The sequence below is a fragment of the Pseudorca crassidens genome, chromosome 2, assembly GCF_039906515.1.
Source record: "Pseudorca crassidens isolate mPseCra1 chromosome 2, mPseCra1.hap1, whole genome shotgun sequence".
Classification (NCBI taxonomy): Eukaryota; Metazoa; Chordata; class Mammalia; order Artiodactyla; family Delphinidae; genus Pseudorca; species Pseudorca crassidens.
In genome coordinates, this window is record NC_090297.1 from 78,520,063 (window position 1) to 78,533,172 (window position 13,110).

At 38.4% G+C, this 13,110-nt stretch overlaps 1 protein-coding gene across 2 annotated transcripts in view; it reads left to right on the forward strand.

Annotated features, from left to right (window-relative positions):
* The window catches only part of LRRC8C (leucine rich repeat containing 8 VRAC subunit C), a 92,209-nt gene extending 81,357 nt beyond the window's left edge, over positions 1 to 10,852 (forward strand). For both annotated transcript variants that reach the window (XM_067726838.1, XM_067726837.1), the window contains one exon: positions 4,295 to 10,852. In XM_067726838.1, coding sequence (XP_067582939.1) covers positions 4,295 to 6,565 — 2,271 coding nt within the window. In that variant the 3' untranslated portion in view covers positions 6,566 to 10,852. The remainder of the gene's footprint in view (positions 1 to 4,294) is intronic.
* The last annotated feature ends 2,258 nt before the right edge of the window (positions 10,853 to 13,110 follow it).

Below are 13,110 nucleotides of genomic sequence, written 5' to 3' on the forward strand. Positions count from 1 at the left end.
TTCACCTGACCTTTGCCCTCAGTGACTCACCTCCTTCTATATCCCTATCTTCCTCATTCCCAAACTGAGATGTTTTCTTGAAAGTAGATGATTTCGTTCAAGAATTATTCTCATGGAGGACTTCCCTGGTGGTCCAGTGGTTAAGACTTCACCTTCCAATGCAGGGGCTGTGGGTTTGACACCTGGTTGGGGAGCTAAGATCCCACATGCCTCAGTGGCCAAAAAACCAAAACATAAAACAGAAGCAATATTGTAACAAATTCAATAAAGACTTTAAAAATGGTCCACATCAAAAAAAAAAAAATTTTTTTTAAAGAATTATTCTCGTATCTGCTTTTAGGAGAGTAACGTTCTCACCTTGCTATATTGTGGATCAGATTCTCTTGTTCATCTTGTTTTTTAAATTTTTTTCTCTTCCCCCTACCCTCATTTCTTTCCCCTCTTTCTCGCCCTCCCTCTATATAAAGACTCTGTGTATCTCTAGTCTCAATGCTTTTTCATCCAAAGGCAGTCTGAGGGCTGTCCCTAGAAGAAAAGGATGGGATTCCTCGTCATAATGACATGTGTGTGTATGAGCTGGTGGTGATGGTCTGAGCCTCGATGGTTTGTAGGATGGGATGTGGGCGGTGGCTTTCTCCCTGGTCTTACCCCAAGCACTCTCCCTTAGCCCTGCACCGGCAGCCTGGAACCCTACCATTATGCCTTTGCAATTTGTTTTGCAGCCTTTCCTTAAGGCTTGTTTTGTACTTTAATCTTTAAATTTCTGGGTAAAGGCAAAAAGAAGTGAGGTATAGGTTTAATTAGACAAGCTTCTCAAAAGAGCAGAAAAGGTGAAGCAGAAACTTTCAAGTTCTTACAAGCTGCTATTTACAGATATCCCCCAGAAACACCCTTTACCCTTTTCTTTTTTTAAAAGAAACCTATCTGCCTTATTTTTTTCTGTCTTCTTTCTCTTTTTTACTCTACCTTTGAAAATATTGATGCTTCTCCCAATTCTTCTCAGTGTTGCAAAGTTTCCATTAATCACGGAAGATAACTTCCTTCCTCTCTCCTGTGGCTATTTCACTGTTTAAGTCCTCACACTCTTTACTGTTGGACTCCGTAACCTGCCCTCTTCCTTTTCGTAGTCCTGGGGAGACAACCGGCCATCACATTCTTTGGGACTTCAACTATGAGCTGTATCTCTGCTGGAGTCTTCTTAGGATGTGTTCTCTTGGCAGCATGAGCAGCAATTGTTCGTGGTGACTAAATTCCAGCATCTTTTTCTACTCTGTGCTCATTTCTGAGTAGTTAACAGCTTCTGGAAAATAGAGCACTGTCTTTACCTTCCTGGGATTTAAATAGGCACATTTTAAAAATTACATCTTTGTGAAGATTGAAAGAAATATGACATCAGAAGGCGGAGAGGAACTTCTGGAGATTGTCTACGTGTTCCCCTCCTACGTTGGACTGTTCTCTTAAAGCCATCGTAGCAGAAACTCGGAGGAATGCAGAGACTATCTGGAATGGTGGAAATATACTAGTCTGCTCTGCTGTTTCCTAGCTACGTGAACGTGGGCAAGTGATTGAACTTCTCTGAACTTTAGTTGTGTTCTTCTGTAGAATGGGGAGAAAATGACCTACCTCTCTAGCGTGGCAGATGCGAGCCAGTCAGGTGCCTTTGTGCAGAATATAAAAAGGCATCCCATGAGGGTGAACAGCTGACCAAGGGGGGCAGAAGCAGGATTTCAGCCCACACTTGCCCCTCAGCTGGGCACCCTGGTGCAGGACATAACCTGAAATCCTCTGTAGCAGCCAAGCTCCAGAGGTTTATCGTCTTTCCCCATGAGGAGCAAGCCTGGAGAAGGGCTGGGCAGGGGGCAGTAATGGGGCCACCTGGTTGCTTGGCAGGGACGTAGCACCTCCAGAAGGTGCCTGCCTTTTTACCTTCTAGCTCGTCTCTATTTTCATCACACCATTAACAATGTCATATTAACATACTAGCTCAAAGGTGTCACTCTTGGAGAAGGTGCTGGGGAAGCATTTCTTTCCATGCTGGTCTCTAGCCCCTACCTTATGCCTACTTCACAGATTATTGGGGGCATTAAATGAGACCACGAATGAGAAAACATCTAGAATATGGCCCCAAACACTGACTTTCTTACTTTTTCTCTTTGATATTTCTTCAGGATAATCCGGCATCTGTCAAGACTTTCTCTTACTATTCTCTTACTATTTACTACCAAGGTAGAGTGCTTGACCTCCAAGAAATATAAAGGATGCCCCATTGAGATGAGATTAAAATGAAAGCTTTATGTTTATTTTAAACTTAAAGGAAAAATAATTAAGTTTTCTAATATTTGACATATGGATTGGCAATACTTTATGGGTATAATTATAAGTAGACATATATATGCCCACAAACGTGGGCATGTTTAACATCAGGTAAGTGATTAAAATGTTTGAAGGCATTCTCAAACATTCTCACACCTCTGTAGCCACTGAACCCTCTGAATGCAATTACATTTGTTTTTCTTCCCTGCCTTCTTTTGATTTACATGGTAAGTAGTAGCCCCCTGCTATATCTTTTAGGCTGGAGCCTTTATAAATCTTTATAAATGAAACTTCCTCTCTTCCCCTAACCTCATTCTTTCATTGTTATCTGCATAGGATATGGGGAGAGATAAGCTTTTCCCTAAAATATGTATAATTTATATAAGGTAATTTGTTACTTAGGATAAAGTCAAATTGAGATCTTTTTGGTTTAATCCTAGAAATTCAATAAAATAAAATAAGAATGTGGGCTCTGGGTCCAGGTGGCCTGGGCTTGATAACATTAAGCAAGTTACTTAACCTTTCTGTGGCTTGGTCTCCTCATCTGTGAAATTGGGATAAAAGGAGTGCCTGCCTTATCAGGTGAAGGTGACAATTAAAATAATTAATACCCATGACATTATTGGAACAGGATTGCATATTAAATACAACAGAAAGTTTGTTGCTGTCATCACTATAATCACCATCCTTATCTTCATCCCTAGGAGACGTGTGATCTACACCCAGACCTATGCAACTCTGAATTGGAAGGACTAGTGTCAGTTCTAGATTCATTCACTTTCTCAGCAAATACTGATGGTCTCCTATGTATCAGACACTCAACTAAGGGTTGGGTGCTCCACTGCATTGTCAAACCTTGTAAATACTATTCTCTATGGGGCTATATCTCCCATGTCACCAGGTTATGGTCATATTCTCATGCCATAGCAGTCTACTTTGTAATAGAGTCAGTTTCTACTTCTAGAATCAACATAAAGAGCTTTGCTGTTGCAAAATCATGATACTCTATGGATTTTCAGCCATTTGACCTAATAAGGTACAAATAGACTTCCCCTGCATTATCAGTTCCATGTTATTACCATCAATTTCTTGGTTATTATTCTTTCTCTGAACTGTTTGCTTATTGTCCAGATGATTCCACTTACGTGTACTTCTTCCTGGGGATGATTCCTCCAGGTTGATTCAAGGAGTATTTTGCCTCATCCTACCTCATCTTCAGAAAGAATGTGTTCTCTCTTACCCAAACTGCAATCTTATGAGACTGCTGGACATTCTTAGGGCTTAATATTCTTTTCAACAAATTGAAGCATTGGTAGAGGGATAGAAGTTGATGTAATATTTTGTGTGAAAAGCAGCAAGTTTAGACATAACTATTTTACTATCGAACATTTCTGTATTTTTTCATCTCTCTCTGAAGAAATAGTTTTTACAAAAGCTTAGTAAATTCCCATTTTATTAAAGCCATTCACGTTCATCTATGCATGTCTAAGATATGGATAGGAAGAAAAGAGGAAACAATAAAGACGGGAATTTCTCCCGTATTTCCTCCTTTTAATGCTTCTCGTACAGAAACTAATATCAGTCTTGGGAGCCATCCAATTCAAGACTGAGTCTGATAAGAAGATGTATTTCCCAGACCAATGACTGATTCTCCCAGGCTTCAGTGAGAGAAGAAATGCAAATTTTTTTAAATACATGAATGTTCTTTAACTATTTATTTTGTTGTGAATCGTTCTGTGTCCTAAAAAACTGCTGCGTTTTGTGTCCTGAGTTAGACATGGTGAACAAAGATATATCGATACAATTCATTTTTCCAACATGTGGGCTAAGAATAAAAATCTCGGTGCTGGAATTGAACATTGTATTCTCCAGGCAAAGGAAATGGACATTTATTGGATGATATTGCTGCTTTCTTCACACTAATGACATTATGAAAGCTCTTTGAGTAATATAATTTGAAAATATTCTTTCTTTGTTTCAGGTCATGCAAGACAAGATAATCTGCCTTCCAAAAAGAGTGCAGGCTTCTCAGAACCAGTCTTCCGTTTCGAATGTCTCTCAAGCAGTGGCCAGTACCACCCCACTGCCTCCACCGAAACCGTCTCCCACTAACCCAGTCACTGTGGAAATGAAAGGACTGAAGACAGATTTGGACCTTCAGCAGTACAGCTTCATTAACCAGATGTGCTATGAGCGAGCCCTCCACTGGTACGCCAAGTATTTCCCTTACCTTGTCCTCATCCATACCCTGGTCTTCATGCTCTGTAGCAACTTTTGGTTCAAATTCCCCGGTTCCAGCTCCAAAATAGAACATTTCATCTCGATCCTGGGGAAGTGTTTTGACTCTCCCTGGACCACACGGGCTTTATCTGAAGTGTCTGGGGAGGACTCAGAAGAAAAGGACAACAGGAAGAACGTGAGCAGGTCCAACGCCACCCCGTCTGGTCCGGAAGGCGGCCTGGTCAACTCTCAGTCTTTAAAGTCAATTCCTGAGAAGTTTGTGGTTGACAAATCCACTGCAGGGGCTCTAGATAAGAAGGAGGGTGAGCAAGCGAAGGCTTTATTTGAGAAGGTGAAGAAGTTCAGGCTGCACGTAGAAGAAGGTGATATATTATACGCCATGTATGTTCGTCAGACTGTACTTAAGGTTATAAAATTCCTAATCATCATTGCATATAATAGCGCCCTGGTTTCCAAAGTCCAATTTACAGTGGACTGCAATGTTGACATTCAGGACATGACTGGATATAAGAACTTTTCCTGCAATCACACCATGGCACACCTGTTCTCGAAACTCTCCTTTTGCTACTTGTGCTTTGTAAGTATCTACGGATTGACGTGCCTTTATACCTTATACTGGCTGTTCTACCGTTCTCTGAGGGAGTACTCTTTTGAGTACGTCCGGCAGGAAACTGGAATTGATGATATTCCAGACGTGAAAAATGACTTTGCTTTTATGCTTCATATGATAGATCAGTACGACCCTCTGTATTCCAAGAGATTTGCAGTGTTCCTATCTGAAGTGAGTGAAAACAAATTAAAGCAGCTGAACTTAAACAACGAGTGGACTCCGGATAAACTGAGGCAGAAGCTGCAGACGAATGCCCATAACCGCCTGGAATTGCCTCTCATCATGCTCTCTGGCCTTCCAGACACTGTTTTTGAAATCACGGAGTTGCAGTCTCTAAAACTTGAAATCATTAAGAATGTCATGATACCAGCCACCATCGCACAGCTAGACAATCTCCAGGAGCTCTCTCTGCACCAGTGCTCGGTCAAAATCCACAGCGCGGCGCTCTCCTTCCTGAAGGAGAACCTCAAGGTCTTGAGCGTCAAGTTTGATGATATGAGGGAGCTGCCCCCCTGGATGTATGGCCTCCGGAACCTGGAGGAGCTCTACCTGGTTGGCTCTCTAAGTCACGATATTTCCAAAAATATCACCCTTGAGTCTCTGCGGGATCTCAAAAGCCTTAAAATTCTCTCTATCAAAAGCAATGTTTCCAAAATCCCACAGGCAGTGGTTGACGTTTCCAGCCATCTCCAGAAGATGTGCATACACAACGATGGCACCAAGCTGGTGATGCTTAACAATCTGAAGAAGATGACCAACCTGACAGAGCTGGAGCTGGTCCACTGTGACCTGGAGCGCATTCCTCACGCCGTGTTCAGCCTGCTGAGCCTCCAGGAATTGGACCTCAAGGAAAATAATCTGAAATCTATAGAGGAGATCGTCAGCTTCCAGCACTTGAGAAAGTTGACAGTGCTAAAACTGTGGCATAACAGCATCACCTACATCCCAGAGCACATAAAGAAACTCACCAGCCTGGAGCGCCTCTTCTTTAGTCACAATAAAATAGAGGTGCTGCCTTCCCACCTCTTCTTATGCAACAAGATCCGATACCTGGACTTGTCCTACAATGACATTAGATTTATCCCGCCTGAGATCGGAGTTCTACAAAGTTTACAGTATTTTTCCATCACTTGTAACAAAGTGGAGAGCCTTCCAGATGAACTCTATTTCTGTAAGAAACTCAAAACTCTGAAGATTGGGAAAAACAGCCTATCAGTACTTTCACCAAAAATTGGAAATTTACTGTTTCTCTCCTATTTAGATGTCAAAGGCAATCACTTTGAAATTCTCCCTCCCGAACTGGGCGACTGTCGGGCTCTGAAGCGAGCTGGTTTAGTTGTAGAAGATGCTCTGTTTGAAACCCTGCCTTCTGATGTCCGGGAGCAAATGAAAACAGAATAACTTATTTTTGTTTAAAGTTTGACTGAAACATGCTTCTACCAAATACAGTATAAATACTTAGGTAGTCTTAATGCCTTTCCTATTTTATTATTTTTTTCTTTTTCACACAAAACAAAATGTACACAAAGACTGAGTAAGGAGTATGTATTTTTAATAAAAAGTTAATTGTATTTTTTCAATATTAATATTTTAAAGTTTTATTTGTCCTGGAACCTAATGTATCTATTACTGTTTTCTACTGACAGAAACAGATGGTTCCGTCTGTTTTTTTGTTTTGGTTGTTTTGTTTGTTTTGGTTTTTCAGTTCATTCTTGTGAAGGGAAGGGAACTTTAAGTTGCATGCTTTTGGTGTTTTTTAAATCCATGAAGATATTTTGCCAAGGTCATTTTTAGCTTGTTTACACGTGTACAGGGTCCTTATTTTTGTTTTCATTGTATGTGTACCAAGGAATCTGTGCTAGTTATTTTAATTCCAGCTGCCTTCTCCATTGGCCAAGTATTTCATTCTATAGAAACACTTCTCTGGAGTGTAAACTCACATAAGGGCATTGTCATAGACTATTATTTTCGAAATTTCCCCTTGCCTCCAACAGAACCCTAAATTCTATTCTTTCACATACCTGACAGTTATTTATCCTTAGGCAAGGATTTTGTAAGTGAGTAAAGACAATAATCTCCCGTGGTCAGCTTGCTTGAATTGGTCGTTTATAATTTAACTGATTTACATTTTTACCAACATTTAAAAACTATCATTGAAAAGGAAATACAGAGGTTCCTCCCATTTAATATCAATATTGTATGTAGTACTGGTGAACAACCTTAGAAATGCTAATTTATTTTAATTAAAATAGGTAATTAAATTTAAAAATCAGAAGCCTGTTTTTTAGTAACTTAATCATCTTTGATATCTTGATATGTGAATACATCCGATGGAAGAAAAAAAAATGTGCTACTAAAGCATTCTGCTAAAGAGCTGATGCACTCCAGGCAGGCACACTGGTTCCTCTGGGTAGTGTGGAAGTGGGGATCTCTATTCAAATTCTGCCTGTTACACGAAATAATCCACGTATATGTACGTATATAAATCTATCTCCCTCAAGCCTGTCCTTGCTGCAAATGCTAGTGATGCAAGCACAGAAAGTCTGCTCTCTTTGGCTTAAAAAAAAGTATCTCATCTAAAATGGTTCTGTTCCTTTTTTTTTTCTTTTTTAAGTGTGAATAAATTGCTAAGTAGATAGAAATAATTTTTGCCTGGTGGTTAGCCAAGTTTTATTTATCTCTGTACTTAAACATCCAACATAGTATGGGTCTTGGGCACAAGTTTTCACTGACTATTAAGCTGTATAGAACAGGAAAATGAAAGCACTATTTGTGCCCTCAATCCAGGACCAGTGCTACCTATCATGGGAATTTTGTTTTATGCTCCAAATTCACACTGTTTTCGGAACCCTAGTCTGACCTAAGGAAGTTTTGTGACTTAACGAAGAAAAATAGAAAGATGGTTTGGGGTTTCAAGATGCTGCTTTTAAAATCTACCCCTTGATCCTGGTGACTTTTGTTTAATGCTACTTTGAGTCATACATGGAACACAGCTATGGGAACTACTCAGCAGATATATGTACCTCAACTGTGTTTTAAATGTTATGATACTTCGTGGGGTAAAGGATTTGGGGAAGAGATGCTTTTCATTTATTTAATAATTGAATCATGTAGACCAAAATGCTTTGCTGTCTCTGCTCTGTGTTTAAGTGTTACAATGGTGATTTTGTATAGCTGGTTTATTTTGCCCTGGAATTGAAACAAAATGTTTAAAATAGTAACATGGTTGTATTTCTTGTAGGATAAAATATTCAATTCTAGAATGTTGTTAGGATCCTGATTATGAACGATGTGTTATATTTAGAAACATAGCGCTACCTGTTTTAAACAAACAAACAAACCTGGAAGGTTGTCCATGGCTGAGCATGACCCTGTTGCAAGGTGAGCTTTGATAACTACTGGTAAAACACTAGGTGCACTATTTTTCTGGATAAAATTTATAGTTGTTTTCTGTATCACCCTTAAAAGGGACCTATTCAGGTTAAAAATCATATTTATGCTGAAATCTTTATCTGGTGTTAACGCATAATCTCATATGTGTTCATAACTGAAGTAACTAATAATTAGTCTTTGTGACAGTTTGCTCAAAATGCCAAAAGAATTTGATTCGCTTTCTTAATGATTTCACAGGCTGACCCCTAACCTAAGTTCTAAATAACATCCAGTAAATCAGTATAGTTCTATGACTTTATGGTTTAACTAGGAAGGAAAATTCATAGATGTTTCTGTTAGATTTTATAAAAATTCAAAATGTTCAAACTTCATCTTGAGTCTAAATTTTCTGACCCTGACCCTTTTTAATATTGTATATTTTTGTTCACATTCTTAAGTGAAAAGCATTAAATTACTCTTTAGCCTTTAACTGGGAAACTCAGGTAAATGAACTGCTGACTTTTCTAAAGTTCTTTAATGAATCAACTCAGTGTTAAAAGGGGTATTAACCCAATCCTTTTCGTATTTTTACAAGTGCTCTTGCTAAAAAGGAACAACTAGCTCTATTTCTCCAACTTCTATAAGACTCATGAGAAACAGCTTATGTAAATATAAAAGCATCATATGTACTCTTAAATCCTATGGCTATTGGACACCCATAGTGAGTATGCTTTCTGGTCAGTTTTAATGGTTAAGTGTAGAACAGACAGTTGTCCGGAGATGATCTGGTTGAAACAGAGCATCTAAGTATATCCCAGTGGAACTCACCTAAGAAGACCACATCTCAGAAAACTAGTTATATGTTGGGTTTTCACTTTGTTTTGTTTTTAATACAACACTTTTAATATAAATGTTCTTGATACAGTGAAACCTGTTATTTACACTGGTAAATTTTCTGATTGTTCATTCACCCACTTTCTCTGCCTTAGGTTTCCGATGTAGCTATTGTAATGAGTTCTAACAATTTCCATGGCATCCTGTGTGCAGGCACTGCTTTTTCAGAAAGGCTTGGGACATGAGCCTGCTGTGAATACTTTGGTCATTTAGAGGTGCCTCCTTATCTGCCTCTGAAGCCATCTTTATAGAGAGGGGCTTAAGCAACCTGGAATCTTCCTTGGGTTACTTGGGATGAGGAAAGTCCACATTTCTGCAATATGCTATCTTATGATTTCTGTTATAAGAAAGAGAAGAAAAAATCTTTACATCTCTTGTTATCATTTCCCCCAAGGGTTTTGCTGTTGTTTATGTTCCTAATTCTAAGAAAAGTCCATTTTTTAAGGAGTATTTTACTCTCTAATCTAATTTCATACCAAACACCTGATCAGTAGTAATGATATATTTACTAAAACAGTGAACACTCATGATCCATCTTTACGAAAACTGTCAGCAATATGTAGTAGTGAATAGATAAGATAAACCTCAAAACAATTTCCATTTGTGTTTAGAGACTAAAGTAAGATTCAATTTACATTCTCCTATAAATCCTGAATGTGATAATGCCATTCAAGCAATTCACATTTTTGGTAGGATCTCCAGAACTCAGGGTACATAGGGTTCCATAGCAAAACAGCACAGTTATTAGTGAGGGGAATGCCTCAAGGGTCGGTAAGATTTTCTCACTTTCTTTCTTGTCTATTCAGATACATTGTAAGAAAGCCTGGACAGTCTCGACCAGACGTGCCATTGATTTTTCAGATTTAGGCCTCAGTGACATGCTTCTAATACAGTTACATACCATCCTTCCAAACTAGCTGTCCACTCTTACTCCATCTTCCCAGAGCCTTTCACTGATAAAGGTAACATCCTTGAATTCCTTTTGGGGTGAGGGAAGAGGGTCTCCTCCCACCCCAAGGAATTTTTTTTTATTTAGAAGACCTTAAAAAGGGGTATATAACTTCGAACAACTTAATTTCTCGGCCATGTTAAATAACAGTCCCTATGTGTGGTTTCGGATGTGGAATAAATTTGCTTTCTGCTGAATACCATTCCCTCTCCCATACGATTCTGCCTGTTTAATGAACATTTTTACTAGGGTTGAAACTCAATGCCTTACGTGGTTACTTAGTTTTCCTTCTGCTTGTTTTCTCTCGCTTTATGTGTTCAGATTGTGTCAAATGCTGGCAAAACCTCTAAGACTGTCAAGAAAATGCTTGAAAGTTGATTTGTCACAGTGTAAACTCATGATACAATGTCTTAAGGTTATTTGGCTATGTAGTACATAGGAACAGAAAATAAAGTCATTTTTGTAATTTAAAATTGAGATTGGTCCCTTTCTTATTCATTTGTAGAAATCATGTTTCTCTTTTGGATTTCTCTTGTATTTTTGCATATTCTGTTATTAAGGCTTCCTGTACTCTGCAGGAAATAGGCTGCATGCATTCTTTCACTTTGTATTTAGCTAGTTTCTGCAATTGTGACTAATTATTTCCTTCCTTAATTCTCTGTACTGCATCTCCCCAAGGTGCCCCTGGAGTTTCATTTGGGTAATTAGTGCCTTACTGTGTAATCTGGAGCGCAGTTTCTGTGCGTTTGCCAGATCACATTGTACCATGGCTGTCCAGCCCAGCTTTCGGTAAATACTTTTATGGTAATGATTGTCATTAAAGAAATCAGAATGGTTCTGTACAACCAGAAGGCCTCCCCTAGTTAAACACATACACCCCAGGCTTAGGGAAGCCCTTTATAAGAAAACTTTATGTACCACTTATGCATAAGAAAATTGTGATGGGTAAATTTCGAAGCTAAATTGTCACTTTACATATTTTTCTATAGTTATTTATGACTCAGTTATTTTACTGATAATCCTTTGGAGAAGAACTGTTGAGATGAGGAAAGATTGTGAGTGTGGTGAGAGAGGCCTTGCGAATGTGTGTATCAGAAATTTAGGAGGGAGTATGTGAGAGCTCTGGAGAAACTATGGAGACAAGAACTGAGATGGGCAGCAGATTAGAGACATCTGGTGATTTCAGTGTAATATGCACATAAGAAAAAGTCTCTTGTCCACTGCCACCTTCCACTGCCCCATCTTCCAGTCCTTTCATTTGTACAGAATATTGAGATAAACACTGAAATTAACTAGCTTGATTCAGTTATTCATTATTGTTGCCTAGCAAGATATAAGATAAGCACTTTGATTTGGATGGAGAAGTATATGAAGAGAGTAGTCACTAAAGCCAATTTTAGACTCAGTGGGATACTTAAATAGCCATAGCATAAGGCCTGCGTATTTCTGAATATACATTTGAATGTCATCCTAAATATCCAAGTAGGAAAAAGTGAAAAGCTCTTCATAAGCTACATTATTTTTGTGTGTAAATCTTTGAATACAGGCTATACTTTAAATTTCATATTTAAACATTTTTGAACAAAGCAAGGTACAAGTAAACATTTATGTGATCAGGCATACCATAAGTGATGAAGTATTTTCAGAGTTTGGAGATTTTGCATAAAAAACACATTAGGCAAAGATTTTATTACCAGACATCTGAACGGAAATGACCATTCTGATTATTTTGATTCAGGGATTCTTCTTTTGTAAAGTTTGGGAACAATTAGAAGATGGACTTTATTTTTTTAAACACTTACGGAATTAATTTTTTTAATTGAAGAATAGTTAATATACAATGTTGTGATAGTTTCAGTATATAGCAAAGTGATTCAGATATACAGATATAAATATATACAGATATATTCTTTTTCAGATTCTTTTATGTTATAGGTTATTACAAGATATTGAATATAATTTTCTGTGCTATACAGTAGGTCCTTGTTGTGGAATTAATTTTATTTCAACTCAGGTTACATTTAGACAGCACCATTAAAAAAGTATTTAGTTCCATTCTTATTAGTTTCATGTAATACAGATCTTGGGGAAAGTGACACAAAGAGGCAACATGCAAGTTTTGCATTTTATATCTCCTCCATAGTTCTTCTAAGAAAAAAAAATCAACTATTCAGCAGAGATTTTGGTATAGGAAAAAATTGCATTTCTTCAATCTGAATTACAAGGTTCTTGGGATTCCATTTTAATTTCACATAGATTATGTGGAATAATTTTGTTAAAATCATACTCTAGGGGCTTCCCTGGTGGCGCAGTGGTTGAGAGTCCGCCTGCCGATGCAGGGGACATGTGTTCGTGCCCCGGTCCGGGAAGATCCCACATGCCGCGGAGCGGCTGGGCCCGTGAGCCATGGCCGCTGAGCCTGTGCGTCCGTAGCCTGCGCTCCGCAACGGGAGAGGCCACAACAGTGAGAGAGGCCCGCATACTGCAAAAAAAAAAAAAAAAAAAAAAATACTCTAAGTAACATTTGAACAGCTTTCAACATCTCAGGCTGATTCAGTCCAAGTATAGATAAAATCAATGCAAAATGTGAAGCTACAATCATTGTAAGTTTGAGAAATAAATGTCCACAAGTTTATGAAATAGTTGATGTGTTCCATTTATGCCCATTGAGTTGTATGTATAAATTATATTTCTTAATGATTTAAATTGCTTTATGAAAAATACTTTATGA